We start from the raw sequence: 14,583 nt of genomic DNA on the forward strand, positions 1-14,583 counted from the left end.
CAAGAACATTTTGACAACATAACCAGACATTAAAATGTTATTAAAACATTTGATCAACCCCAAAATGAATTTATAACATGTTTATAACATTTTCAGCACATTTTTGTGTTTTGGGTACATAGTGGGAATTCCAATTGAATGAACACAGCTTTCAATAGCGGGATGATTTTTTGCATACACTGCACGATGTATGCCAGCGTGTGCAACTGTTCGTGATGTGAGCGTGAATAACGCGGAAGCTTGAATCCAACCATGCCAACTCACCTGTGATTGGTTACCATTGTATCCAAGGTCGTGCGTTCACGTTGTAGTTTGAAATATGCGATATACGATCGCGGTTGGATCGAGTACAGCTGTTGAAAGCTGCGTTCATTCAATTGAAATTCCTACTATAATGTTACAAAATTTAAAACTTAATAAGCAGGTAACTGCTTAGCTGAAAGCACTAGTTTCCACCATCTCAATTTTAAAACATTTTAAATTTGATGCATAATGAGAAGCTTTAAGAAAACCAAAATATAGAGAGCAAGTGAAAAACAAATGCTTACCCTATTCTCACTCCCCCCTTGGTAAGGTCACTAAAACTATCTCATATATATGGTATATAACTGGGAGGAGTCTACAACAAAACCTGGTAATGGGGGTATGTAAACACAGGGAAAGTTTTGACCAACAAGTTCACCTTTTGTTTTTGTTTTTTGCACTCAAAGTCTGCTATTGAAAAATTTGAAAAAAAAAAAAAACACCTACTTTGTTTGGAATTGTCACATGAAAAACTTTTTTTGCTCTTCCACCAAGAAGCCTTTTTTTTCAATATTGGCACCCCAAAATAAATCTTGGGTAGCTCACTGCCCTTAATTACTATAGCCTGTATGGGGATGAGATGCCACTGACCACCATAGACTGAGACTCTTACCTTGCTGCTGTGAAGAGGGTGCCATTGACGGCTCCAAATGTAGACATACACACAAATATGGGGATGAGATACTGAAAGTAACCCAATGTACGCTCAGCAAATGTCTTCAGGATGCAATGAATGAGAACAATAAAAACAAGCAAACATGATTATGAGTATGAATAATTCGTAATAAATGAAAAAATGAGTGAGGATGCAAAAATTCATTCAAAGAAAATCAATTGTGGACAATTAGTATAGTATGCACAGATTCTGAAAGTGAAATGGAATATTGACAACAAGTGATTGTAAAAGTTAGGAACAAAGATGAAGTCAAAATGAGTCCTAAGTCTCTGCCCCTCCCGGAACCGATGGTCAGTGGGTACATAGCGAGTTAGCGACTCATCCGTACATCTTGCCATATGCCAGTAAAAGAATTCTTGATAACATACATGACATAGTGACAGGTAAAATGCTTTTTATGTGATGTAAATCATTGTAAAATTTATAAAATCTCTGAAAGTATAAGCATTTTTCAATCGTTTCTTTTTAAAAGGGCATTTTGTGATCCACAACATCATCCCCCACTTTTCTCAAAAAAAGTTGAGATTTTTATACCACTGGAAACCTCATTATGTATGTTTATGTAAACAAAATTTTCTTGCAGATCAATTCGTTTAGATTTTTGCTATTTGTAATATAAATGTTTTAAAGATGATAATGAATGTCAACACAACCTGAAAATAAAACTAAGGAAAACAGAAAATGATGAACAGAGATGAAGTCAGATATGATCTAAGTAGTGCATCGGTTGTATGACATAGTGATGACTTGACGATGACATTATGGTGGAAATGGTCACATCAAAACAATCTGAAAGTGAAATGTGACAAAAGGGTGAAACTATTAACTTTGCAGAAATGAATGAACAGAGATGAAGTCACATATAATCTTGTCAGTACCTCCCAGTAGTAAACATGGTTCCATTGGCAGCACCGAATGTAGAGCAGGCAACAAACACAGGCATGATCCAAGCCCAGTTACCAAGAGTCCTATTGGCAAAAGTCTGTTAACAGAGGCGGAAAATATTCCAAACCGGTTAATAACAAATTATTTCACTTGCTGTGGTGAACGTTAACATATCAAAAGAGTCTTCGACAAAGGTATTATTATATACATACATTTTATCTCATCAAAACCAAAAGTTATTTGTTGACCGACAGTTTTGAGGATCTTCAGAGTGACGTTTGTCAATCCAACTGACCGATTGAATACAGGAAAGAAACAGATAAAGTAGCCCAAAGTAAAGGAACTTTTTTTATTCTCCAAAATAAGAAAACAAGCGGTCACTGAACAATCCAAATCAGCGATCCTGGACCATGTGGTTCAACAGAATCACGTCATCAATTGGAAAGATGACCAAGTCCTTAAGATGGAATGTAATTCAGGAGCCTGCTGTATCACAGAATAAATCTGGATAAGTTAGAGAACTCCGAACACCATGAACAGAGACAAGGGGGCACATTATGAATCACATTATAGGATCCTCTTCTAGGCACTGGTGTGCACTCTGTTGGTGATAGCAGTTGGATTGACAAACATCACTCTGAAGAAGAAGGCCATTGCAATAAGATGGTCAAACAGTCAGGTCAGTAATAACTTTTGGTTATTCCCATGAAACCATCATCTAAGAGTCAGTATTATTATAGTCGCTTGTGTTTGTTTTGACAAATGAAGAGGCAATTCTGTTGACGTGTTTTACACTGTGACAGAAATCAACCGCAGCGGAAGAACAAAATCCTGACACACAAAGCTAATTACTTGAGCCACGAAATCATAGCCAAAAAAGGAATGCTGCAGCCAAGGATAAAAAACACAAATTCTCGCTTTGGAAAAATGCATCCAAAAATGCCAGACCATACTGTTTTGAGTCCCAGCCATGCCTCTATCGCTTGATAAAACACTGGAGATAGCATTATTTTAAGTGGAACAATGATGCGGAGTGCCAAGTTGTTCTATGCAAAAAATAATGCTATCTGATGCTGTTAAAGATAGAGACACAGATCTGAAACAGATCAACTGTAAATCACCGTTCATGGCTACTTTTATCAAGTTCAACCAGTCTCTCCCATGCATGAAATTGCCACGCTGATACGAAAGATCACTGTACGTATACCATGTTACGCGTAATGCAAATAATGCATGCAACGGCGCTGTTCCATATGCAACATATGTAACATCTCATGTAACATGGGCAAGAACCAATGTAATTAAACAGCAACTTCATAAGAATGCATCATATTGGTCCATGCCCAGTGACAGAAATATGATGTGACCAATCACTTTGATTAGGATATCAGCAATAGTGTTCACTTGATTTGCATCTTGCTAACCTCTGCACCCATTGGATGCAATAGACCACTTCACACATTTTCAAACCCACTGCGTATTCTCCCAATTGTGTTACACAACATGTCTACAAGAAAAGATTTGAGAAATTATTAAAATGGTCTATTAAGAATAATTGTCTGTCTGTGTTTAACTTCAGGGCTGACACCTCAGATTGTCATTACGTCATATTGGTCCACATTTTGCGACAAAAATTAAGACTTCCCATAAACTGAGAGGAAGAAAAGGACATAATGTGACCTGATCAAGGGGAATGAGTCACATGTCGACACTTCCTTTGCCAATATCTAAAAATCAATATTAGTGACATCCGACTCATTTCCCTTGATCGTGTCACATATGAGCTATTTAACATGCCAGAAAATAACAGAAACAAAAATTCCTAAGTGAAATATTGACTAACATTTTCGGTATAATCTTATAGCGTATGATCTATTGAGCACGAATATGGGCATAACTAATTTCTTTGACTTCCCTCTCATTTTGTGGGAACAAGTTTTAAACTACATTTGTGGTAGACCATATAGACTGTCACATATAGAATTTATGACATAAAAAAACACCCATACTGGATAAAACTTCATTCGGCAGATATCCTGACATATTCTCTCTTCATCTGTGGACAAAGTCATGTCTTTATAGTAGGCTGACATCACTTGCTAACGCCCTCTAGAGAGAAAGTTACCACAAATAAATCTTCATGAATGGCACTGAGGGTGCTTTTCAACTTGTGATCAGCTCATCCTAACCCAGTATTGCTCTTATAATGTGTACACATTCAGCGTGTTTAGAGTGAACATATTGAGTTTTGAGTATATCGTGTACAATATTCCTTGTATGTATACCGAAACTCTTGCTGTTTATAGTAAGGCCAGGGAGTGAGGTACAGTTACCACACAAATCATGTACCATCCAACATTACCGTACATCTGCAATGACCCATAGGTCACACTTGCAAAGTGCTTGGGGAATGTGTAAATATTGTGTGTGAGCTATAGAACAGCCCATTCTACAGTGTGATCATGGTGGCGAACACGTAGCTTCTGCTTTGATAACTCTTGGGACTGAGAAGAACACATCATGAAGAGGCTGCTACTTCCGGTATAATTTTACAGCAACAAATTTGTCTTTGTGTGTTTATATTTTATAGTGCAAATATAATGTACGATACCTGTGACAGGCTAGTGTTTATAATGAGAAAGTTTCTGGACAATTTCTGACCAACTATAAACACGCTGATAGTGTGCATGTCACAATTTAATACTTAAGCCATCACAACATAGCTTACCAAGCAAACACACAAATGTTTTTCAAATGTTATAATTGTGTTATCAACAAGTTTGTTTTTTTGTCAAAATGTTTTAATAGCATTTAAATGTCGGGATACATAAAGGTCATGAAAACATTTTTGCTTCATATGAAAAAACACAACCATAACATTTGAATAATGCTGCCAATGGCAAAATGTTTTGGCAAACATTTTTGCAAAATATTTTGTAAATACCTTAAACTATTATGTGAGAATGTTTTGCAGGAAGTTTTCAAAAATGTTTTTTGAATGTTATTAAATGTTTATACATACCCTTTATACCTGACATTTAAACATTTTCTGTAAAACGTTTAGTGTTTGCTGGGTACATAGTATGTGTGTAGGAGGGAGGGCAAGCAAGTGTTCAGTCAATTGAATTTCTGTGTCACCCTTGACATGACTTTTGTAAGAAGCTAATTGGGTCAAAATTCAAATACTGTCCACTTCATTTCCAAATTCAAACTTACCACTGCTACTGCACTAGACTGGAGTAACTCTTCCGGTGACATGACGGTAAAATACGCCATGTTGACTAGCAAATAACTTAATGTGACCAATGGTAGTCCAATGATAATTGCCAACGGTAAATTCCTGCAGCAGAAAAACAAGATACAAATAATAAAAATTTAAGGAAATGCATTTACTCAAATGGAATCGTATAAGTTACTTTGACTGAGGGTATATTCACGGTGGCCTAATGGATAGGGCGCAAGCTTCATAATCAAAAGGATGCAGGTTTGAGCTCCACCACGGCCAATGTGTTGTGTCATTGGGCAAAACGGCTTAATTCCCAATTGCTTCACTCCATCCAGGTATAAAATGGGGAGCTGTTAGGGGTATAATCACACTCTTAAGTTGGCTGAGAGTACCTGTGCATCAGTTGCGGACTTGGTGAAGTGAAAATGATTTTGACATACCATAATCAGTCCGGTCCGACTGCCTGATCAGGAAATACTGCCGAGTCAGGCAACATGGTATCCCACAATGCAATGCTCTATTTGTGGACTGTACTTATAGGTTTTCAGCTTGTGCACCAGAAAATTAATATATTGGTTTCTAACTGATCACAATATAATTATATAGTGCATAGCGTAACCGTGGTGATATTTTATTGCTTTTCACTCCATTTGTTACACATTATGAGATTTCACATTTCACACTATCTGACTCCAGCATTTCATAAGTTGCAATCATGCTTTGTTATGCTGGTAACAGTTCTGTGTATTTGACCCATATATTATGTTTACAATTCTTTGTTAATATATTTTTTTTTTTTATTTTCATGCATCTAACCATTTACATACACTGCCCTAGTTATTGAACATTGGACCCATTCATACACCAATTTTGGTAATTTTGAGTCAGGTTATTAGTATTATCAAATGCTATTATTAAATTTGGAGAAAATTTCCCTTACATGTTACATTAATATGGTAATACAGTCCAACCTCTCTTATCCGGACCTCTTTTATATGGATCTCTCTGTTATCCGGATGTGAAAATCTTCACAGAGAAATATGTTTTTGATGATTTACCACAGGTAATTCCATGCTCTGAATGCTTAGAATGACATCTATATGTTGCAAAAAGTACTCTAAAGCCATCTTTTAGTGTTATTACACCAACTTTAAACAATCTTTTGTTGTCACCTTTTCAGTACTTGGGACAGTCAATGCAGAATTACATGTAATTCACTTATCCGGATTTTTCACTTATCCGGACAATGCTTGGTCCCATCATGGCCGGATAAGAGAGGTTGGACTGCACTGAGATTTATTCTGCAAAAATATTCATGTTAATTATGCAAATATATGCATAAGTGCTACAAACAGCCTGCCATCCAAATTTGCATATGCTAAATAGCGTATCTGCATAATTTATTCTTCCCACAACTACGCTAGCATTATTAAGTAACAATACTATTTTTTATAATGAGCATAAAATTCTTAACACTTGAATCAAAACCTGTTTATTAAAAACAATTTCAAATGTGTGACAAGATCCAGCTGTACAAACTGAACACGGACTGTATGCGTGTTTGTGTCTATTAATGTAGAATAATTATTATGTTGCCTGGGTAATTGGTTTAATCAAATTATTGATGTTTTCTTACATGATTACAGTAATTGTAAAAGGTAACACTGCATCCAGTATGAATCCAATAAAAAGCATAAGTGTATACACTGTGTATCTACATAAATTTTATTATTGCTCTCACTGGTCGATAAAATTACAAGAATTTTAGATATGAATGAAAAATTATGCCAAAAATATAAATGAAATGAATTATGAGAGTTAGGTTTTCACCTTGATCAGTACTCATCCAAAACCAACTGGACATTTTCAGTTTAACAGCTTTAACATTATTTGATGTACCATATTCATTTCATTAACTGCCCAGGGCGCTTAATGAAATCATTTCTGATGGGCACTTATTTTTTACATTGTTTAGGCCAACAGGATGTAAAAAAATCATCATCATCATCAGTGGGTCATATGTTTCAGACCATGATTCAGATTTGCGTGGGCAGTAGTTAATAAACTAATATCAGTTTGCTTGTAAAGTCACTGTTTGGGCCCTTATAGGTGCATGGGCGATTAATGGAACAAATACAGTAATAAAATAAAATCTTAAAAGTGACACAAATTTGAGAAACTTCAAAATAAGCACTGCCACTTTTGAAAATGATCATTAGATCTTCTATACATATAGTATCTCAAAAATACTAAAATACATGGACCCTGAATAGTTATACCATTATAAATACTGAACTCTGCATCAATAGAGTACATCCAGGCACCTTCCCAGACATTGACAATGAAGACAAATTATGATCGTGAACTAGATTTTAATTATGCGAGGCCATAGTCTGTGTACCGTGTACAGCATGTACTATGGGTATGTATCGATTGGTGCCTCAGCTTTCCTCCTGTTCAATGTTGGAGCTACACCTAATCAACATGTATCTGTATACCTGTGCTGTTATCAAGCAAATATGAGGCATAAGTCGCTAAAAGCGATGTCAAGATACTGTCAAATTTTATGTGCAACATACTTATTTTATATTTTATTGTTTTGAATGTTATAACATCACCAAACCACAAGAACCTCAAATCCAATTTGGATGGCATTTCTTCACAATCTAGGCTTTAAAAATCCTGCTTAATGCAAAAAAAAACAACTGAACATTTATTTTGTTTAACATACGACTTGTTTTGCCTTACCACATCATCCTATAGTTTTCTAAGAATGAAGATGGACCCAGGATACATGCATCCAACAGGTGTAGAGGTATGGAGGAGGTATAACGCAAGCTGGTATACATGAATTGATGCAAAAGCTGATGCCACTTTCAAACTTGTAAGGCAGCCTTCTAGATAACATTCCAAGCTAATTTGTTAAACTATGATCAAGAATAGCACATATTTTCTTATTAAGAGTGCCAGGTCTTCATTCAGTTTTTGATTGTGTAAGGCTGCGATCACATAGAAGTATACTGTATACGGTATGGTATTTGCTATATGATATATGCTCATTCGATCAAGCTGAGTTTATACCTATGTGAACTCAGCCTGATCGAATGAGCGTATATCGTATAGCGAATACCGTATACAGTATACTTCTATGTGATCGCAGCCTAATGCATCTACCATGTACATACTAAACATATTAAAAATCCAGGAAAGAACCAGATAACCTACCTGTATGGGTCTATCAGTTCTTCTGTTATGTAATTCAATTGATTCCTGAAATGAAAGTATCAAGAAGAAATTTATAATAATGAATTCTGTAACCACATTATTACATCATAGATCAGGGCTCCGCAAATAGCGGCGCAGACGCCACATGTGAAGACAGGCTAAAATAGTACAAAATGTTGCGCCAAATGGTGTCATTTGCATCTCAAATTTAAAAAAATCAATAGCTTCAGAGCTCTGACTCCCCCGGCGACTTCGCAGCCATTGAGTGGCGCTTTGCAGTTTTTTTTAAATTTCATGTGGCGCTTCAACAACTCGATTTGAGGAAGCCTGTCATAGATCAATCAAAACAGGGAATTTAACAATCCGAGTTATGCCACACTTCCACATCCCTATCAACAATGATGAGAAGTCTTGCAGATCTGATGCCAACCTTTTTGTCAACAACCTTTTTTTTCCTTGAGTATTTTACAAAATACATAATCATTAAAAGTTCATCTAAGCATGCCTTCAGTGATGAGCTCCACATAGTGACTGTATACAAAAAGATTATACTGCAATAGCAATTGATTTTGCAGTACTTATATACTAATATACGCTAAATACGGACGCTCTTCATCGCAAGATGCTGCGATGTTTGAAAAGCATCGCATCGCGCTGCGAAGTGGAGTCAGGATCGGGCATAAGACTGGTAGTTACAAGGCCTACTGAGGAACATGTGTATGTGTTTCCAGAACTGAAGTGAGCATAGCCTGATAATGTTAGTACTTACCAGCCATCATAAGCCCATAAACCCTGGTAGAAAGCTAAACCATATGCAAATACATTGGTAGCTGAGCCTTGGAATGTTACTCTGGGATCTAAATACTCAACATGACCTGTATAACAAGAAATCAATTTATAGGTGAATTTTTACTGCACATAATAATAGCATTGATAATATTGTATTCTTAAAAAGAGCAAAAGAAATGTGACTAGAAAGGTGGTATGCTTTTGAAAAGCGTTTCTGCTTGGAATGTAGATAGTTATTGTTGCTATTACTGTTCGCGATTTTGATTTATGCACTTTTTAGCCGACAATTTTCAATGCATTTTACACACTAGAAATGTTGCTGGCATAAATACCGATATTTTTAACTGTATCGTTTTTTTAAAACCAAAATACCATCCACATTAGTTCCCAATATTTGGATGAAACCATAGATACCAAATCGGACTGCAGGTGATGAACAGATTTTAAACTAGAATTAAAAGAACCAGCGTAGGCCCTCTCAAAATGTACTTTTTTTAAATATCGCGTTGTGATAAAAAGTTTAATTTTGGACTGATTTTTCCTTGTTTTTTATAAAAAGAAAATGCTTTACATACCCCAAACTTCTCTCACATAGTCTTGGCTCAATGTCCGTTACTGGTTGGTATTATTAAAATTAAACGATTTTCATTATTAACTTACTTTTTACCGCAATGTTTTCCCACGCAATGTTCAAATATACGAGTGGATCAAATATATTCCAAAAATGGCGCTGCTTTCAGTATCACATTAATGACAAGGTTATCCTAAGATGTTGGAGAGTTTCTGACACTATATTCACGGGTTTTCTACTAGCTATTCAAACATATGACAAATTTGGCTGGTTTGCGAATATACCATTTTCACCCTGATGTGGCAGTGACATCAGTACTGTGTGAATTTCATTACACTCGCTAGCGTTCGATCAAAGCGCTGGTGTACACACACACATGCTTAAAGACACCGCATAGATGCGCGAGCGAAACAGCTGCTTCAACGCGTTGACGCGCTGCCACATCGGGGTGAAAAATGGTATAGGTAATAGATGACTATGAAAACTCAAACTCGACCCCCGATAAAGGTTGGCAATTGAAGCAGCAGGCGTCGGTTTAGCCAACTTTGTCTGTTTAATGCGAGTACAAGCATCGCCCGGACTGAAGGTTTCCGCATACCGAATATGGGTTTAGCCTATTTAATGGCCTCTAGGCCCTATGATTTATTTTTCGAAAAGAAAGCCTAATCCTGGAGCCTAATCAATTGAGAAGGGAATGGATTTTGTCACAATAATATCAAAATTAATACTTGTTGTCCATAACAAGAAGGAATGCATCACGATCTTTTGATATCCAGCTACAGTATTTAATTGATTTACACTAAACATGAAGCTATAATATCTCTACTATATTCTTCATGCACTGAACATTTGCAGACCGGCCTTCTCACATGTAGCGAGTACCACATTAGATAGTTCTGTTTACAAGAAATAATAAGCGCCACCTCCACGAAATTTCCTATGCCAGCAACTTTGATGATAACCTCACACCTGTTTTTCAAGACCTCTCTTTATCTATTGACCTCAAAGAAAGGATTAGAATTATTATAATAGAATCCCTGACCTGATGCAATGCATTATTAATGAGTCGCTGAGGGACTAGAATACTTTTATGGTTGAATGAACAATGTATGACCACTACACAGGTCAATGGCCTTATTGTGATCTGGCAGGTTTTTTAAAAGCACTGTCCCTGAACACATCATGATGGTTGGGCATATTTCCAGACAAGGAACAATAGGGACAAATTGCCTGGCAATGACCTCACATATAATCCCAGTCTATAGTGTGATCAGAACATTATACGCTGGTGGTCATTTATAGTACGATCAGTACAAAAAGTCCAATGCGATTTTTAATCTATTTTCAAAAATTAAAAGAACCACTTTTTAGCAGGAATTTTTGTAAGTTACACAGCTGAAGTTGTGAAATGGTTGAAATACTACAATCAGGGTTCGATTCGTTTAAAAATGTTGTGTAGCAGTTTTTGGCTAATTCCTCATACTTCCTATACTAAAGCACTATAAAAAGTGCTATACAAATGCAAAATTGGGTAGCAGTTACTTCAAAATGTGGAGCAAACTGCTATGTGATACAACCGAATTCGAACCCTGACTACAATATTACGGCATAAACAAGAATATGTTTGTTTGGTCTTTATTCCTATAGGCACATCCCTTAAAGCCAGAACCACCTATGTCCACAATTAAATGTTACTCATTTTGGGCGGTTAATTCTGCCCTCCATAACAAATGCAAGATTTGTTGGTCTAAAGTATATAAAAGTTTACATAATTTATTTAAAACATGCAGAATGGCAAACTCTTGACGAATCCATCTGTTAGGTCAAATTTGGGTAAAAATGCTCAGTTTTGGAGAAAAAAAAAAAAATCATCTTTAACCCAAATCTTTTGGACAAAAAAAAAAAATCTTTCAGATTTTTTTTATTATTAATTTTCAAAACTAGATTCAAATATCTAAAAAATGTTTGATAATTGATAATTTGATAATTTTAATCAACTTCATCTTCTTACCTTGACACATTCTAACAAAGCCAACACCAATAATGATAGCCAATGCTAAGAGCTTGGCTGCTGTGAAGAAATTCTGCACCGCTGTTGCCCACTTTACACTTGCACAGTTGATGAACAATATCAGTACTAGAAAATGTAAAGAAAAAAACATCAAATTAACATTAATATCAAGCCATATTAATTTTTGTTGAGAACACTTTAAACTTAATAATAAAAAGGACTTACTACATAGTAATCCCAGGGTAGAATTTTGTTTCATACAATAATATTTTACAGGAATATTAGATTCTCTCTCATTTACTTAGTGTGTAGGCTCAAAAATCTCTTAGATTAAAGCAAATTATTTCAGGAGAATATCTTTGAGAATGGATCCTCGTCAAATGTCAAGGCCTGTATCGCAAAATAGAAGAGGGAGCAAACAAACATAACTGAAGCAGGATTTGGACCGACAACCTTTGGAATGGGATGGTTAGATGAAACAATTCACAAAGCAAAGCTTGTTGCTTGAGCTTTCATCATGTAGCACTATAGCCAGGGGCCAATAATTTACACAAAAACAGCAAATTGTGTGGAAAAAAAGTATATTGCAAAAAAAAAGCCAATTGCATATGAGTTGTTCCACAAAGTTTAAGTGTTTCTGCGCAATTCACTATGAAATATGAACAAAAATGGTGATTTTGTTCATCTGGATTGAAATGTCAGCCTTGTTTGAAGAGTCACAGTAATGTCAACTATTTGTTAATCTGTCTTGATAACAGTGTTGCTTAATTTTGCATATTTATCATGTATTTTTTATTAACGAATAGTTGGACTATAGTGCATTCAGGTATGAGAATAATTCAGCAGAGAATGATGTGTTACTGGTAGGGGTGTAAATGACCCTACTTTTGTGAAAGGTACACTTTTCTGTTTGTTGGTGTCACATGTATTCCAAAATATTATAGATCCATGTATTAACCCTATGAGAACTACCTGCCGATTAGCCAAAATGAATATTGTGTTCAATTTTGAACCAATCAAGGAGGGTATTAATAAGATCATCTGCAAATGCAAGTCTGACCATAGATAGTTTAAAGCCTAGTCATAATTGGCAATTGAAATGAGTATTTCAAGTTATCAACCAATCAGAAATGTTGTTAGATGACCAGTAGTATCCAGGGGTTAATAAAATGAGAAATGTCTTGCTGAATATATCTTCTAAATGACCATTTTCATCCCGTACATTTCAATGTGAAAAGGTGTTGAAACATGGGCGTTGTCTGCAGACAACAATGTTCCAAATTTTCTTTGCAAATTCAAAAATTTCAGAATTGTATATTTACATGACCATATTTGGAATCAGAATAAAATGAAAAAAATCAGTGCAAGCAAGCCCTGTATTGGCTCAGTGGTTCTTGAGATAACTCTTGATATTTTGAGATAATATCTCAAAACTTGGGACTCTTTATCTTGGAGCCTATACCCAGAATGCAAAGCATCAAAAGTTGTGATACTACCTCCTGATGTCCTCAAGTACACCATTTAATGCTAATATTTGTCTCAACAAAAATTCCATATACATGTAAAACTTGAACATGTTGAATGATTTGAAATATGTTGAATGATTGAAAATTATGCCAAGATGGGACAAATAAAATGGATGGTGTAAGAGCCAGCCTTTTGGCATGGCAAAATAGTGATGTTAGTTGTTACTTATATTTTTACAAAAAATTAAAAAATATGGTATGAAATGAAATGTGACTTACAAATACAAAGTGTAGCAAAAAGTTTGACTGCTAAGACTGGTGGTTCACACTCATTAGGAAAGAATGGCGCCACCACATACGCTCCAAAACTGAGTGCGATAATGGACACCTGAGCAGGCTTGAGGAGTACCGTGGACGTCCACGCAAACAGGAACGCTGGGATAGGACCTACGGTTTCATATAAATATACATATTCTGCACCTGATTTGGGCACCAGAGTGCCAAGTTCAGCATAAGCTAATGCTCCTGTGGATGAAATGGTGAGAAATAAAACGGATGAGATTGTATGAGATGTGCAAGAAGATTAGTACATAAATGGATGGATGAATGAGTGCAATATTGTTGTATGCACCATTTTTGGTGAATGTTAGTTTCTATTGATTATGAAAATATAGGAAAATGCTCATAATTTGAAGCAATTAATTGACCTTTTCGGTAAATCCCATAACCCTTTGCGAGTACACCTGAGAACTCGTCATTTTACGTCACGCCGACTTGCAATGCGCAGTAACGATGTTCGATAAACGGTGTGCGCCTCGGCGCATATCGGCGTGCCGTAAAATGACGCGTTCTTAGGTGTACTCGCAAAGGCTTATGGGATTTACCGAAAAGGTCAATTAAGAAGTTGTACCTCCATTGCGATATTCCCTGTTCATGCAAGAAAAAAACCTTCTCTCTCCTGCAAAATGACCAAAATGGTTGATACAACTATATTGCACTTACTCAATGATATATTCATGTCTTATAGGATTCCTCAAGTGCAGCTAGAGACCATGGCAAAAAGTTTGCACTTAAAAAAATGATGATGTCAGCATAATACAAAATGGACAGTTTATAGTTACCTAGGTTTTGTCAGTACATGAAACCACAAGAGTATGAAGGAGGAGAAGAATGAACTAGAAAAATGTCCCAAAATATATCTATAAATTACTCGGTACATGTTAGAAGATGATGTTTGATGTGAATGGAATTCATGAAAACAGACCCAAAATACCAAAAATAAAATGATGGCAGTGATTCTGACATTTTTTCCAAAACCATACTTAGCTCGTACAATTTCTATCACAATGTTTCATCTTGTTTTGTCATACAACATTCACTTGAAGCATTGGGCTATTCCAAGTTGAAATACATATACCCCTGTGGAAGACA

At 35.8% G+C, this 14,583-nt stretch overlaps 1 protein-coding gene across 1 annotated transcript in view; it reads right to left on the reverse strand.

Moving 5' to 3' along the window:
• The window catches only part of LOC140146493 (b(0,+)-type amino acid transporter 1-like), a 144,666-nt gene that overhangs the window by 10,237 nt on the left and 119,846 nt on the right, over nucleotides 1-14,583 (reverse strand). Inside the window, exons 5-10 of the mRNA XM_072168358.1 lie at nucleotides 13,432-13,677; nucleotides 11,687-11,812; nucleotides 9,085-9,190; nucleotides 8,316-8,360; nucleotides 5,081-5,204; nucleotides 917-1,020 (exon numbers count right to left, since the gene is read on the reverse strand). Of these exons, the coding sequence (XP_072024459.1) occupies nucleotides 917-1,020; nucleotides 5,081-5,204; nucleotides 8,316-8,360; nucleotides 9,085-9,190; nucleotides 11,687-11,812; nucleotides 13,432-13,677 (751 nt within the window). The remainder of the gene's footprint in view (nucleotides 1-916; nucleotides 1,021-5,080; nucleotides 5,205-8,315; nucleotides 8,361-9,084; nucleotides 9,191-11,686; nucleotides 11,813-13,431; nucleotides 13,678-14,583) is intronic.

Source organism: Amphiura filiformis, chromosome 2, assembly GCF_039555335.1.
Source record: "Amphiura filiformis chromosome 2, Afil_fr2py, whole genome shotgun sequence".
NCBI lineage: Eukaryota > Metazoa > Echinodermata > Ophiuroidea > Amphilepidida > Amphiuridae > Amphiura > Amphiura filiformis.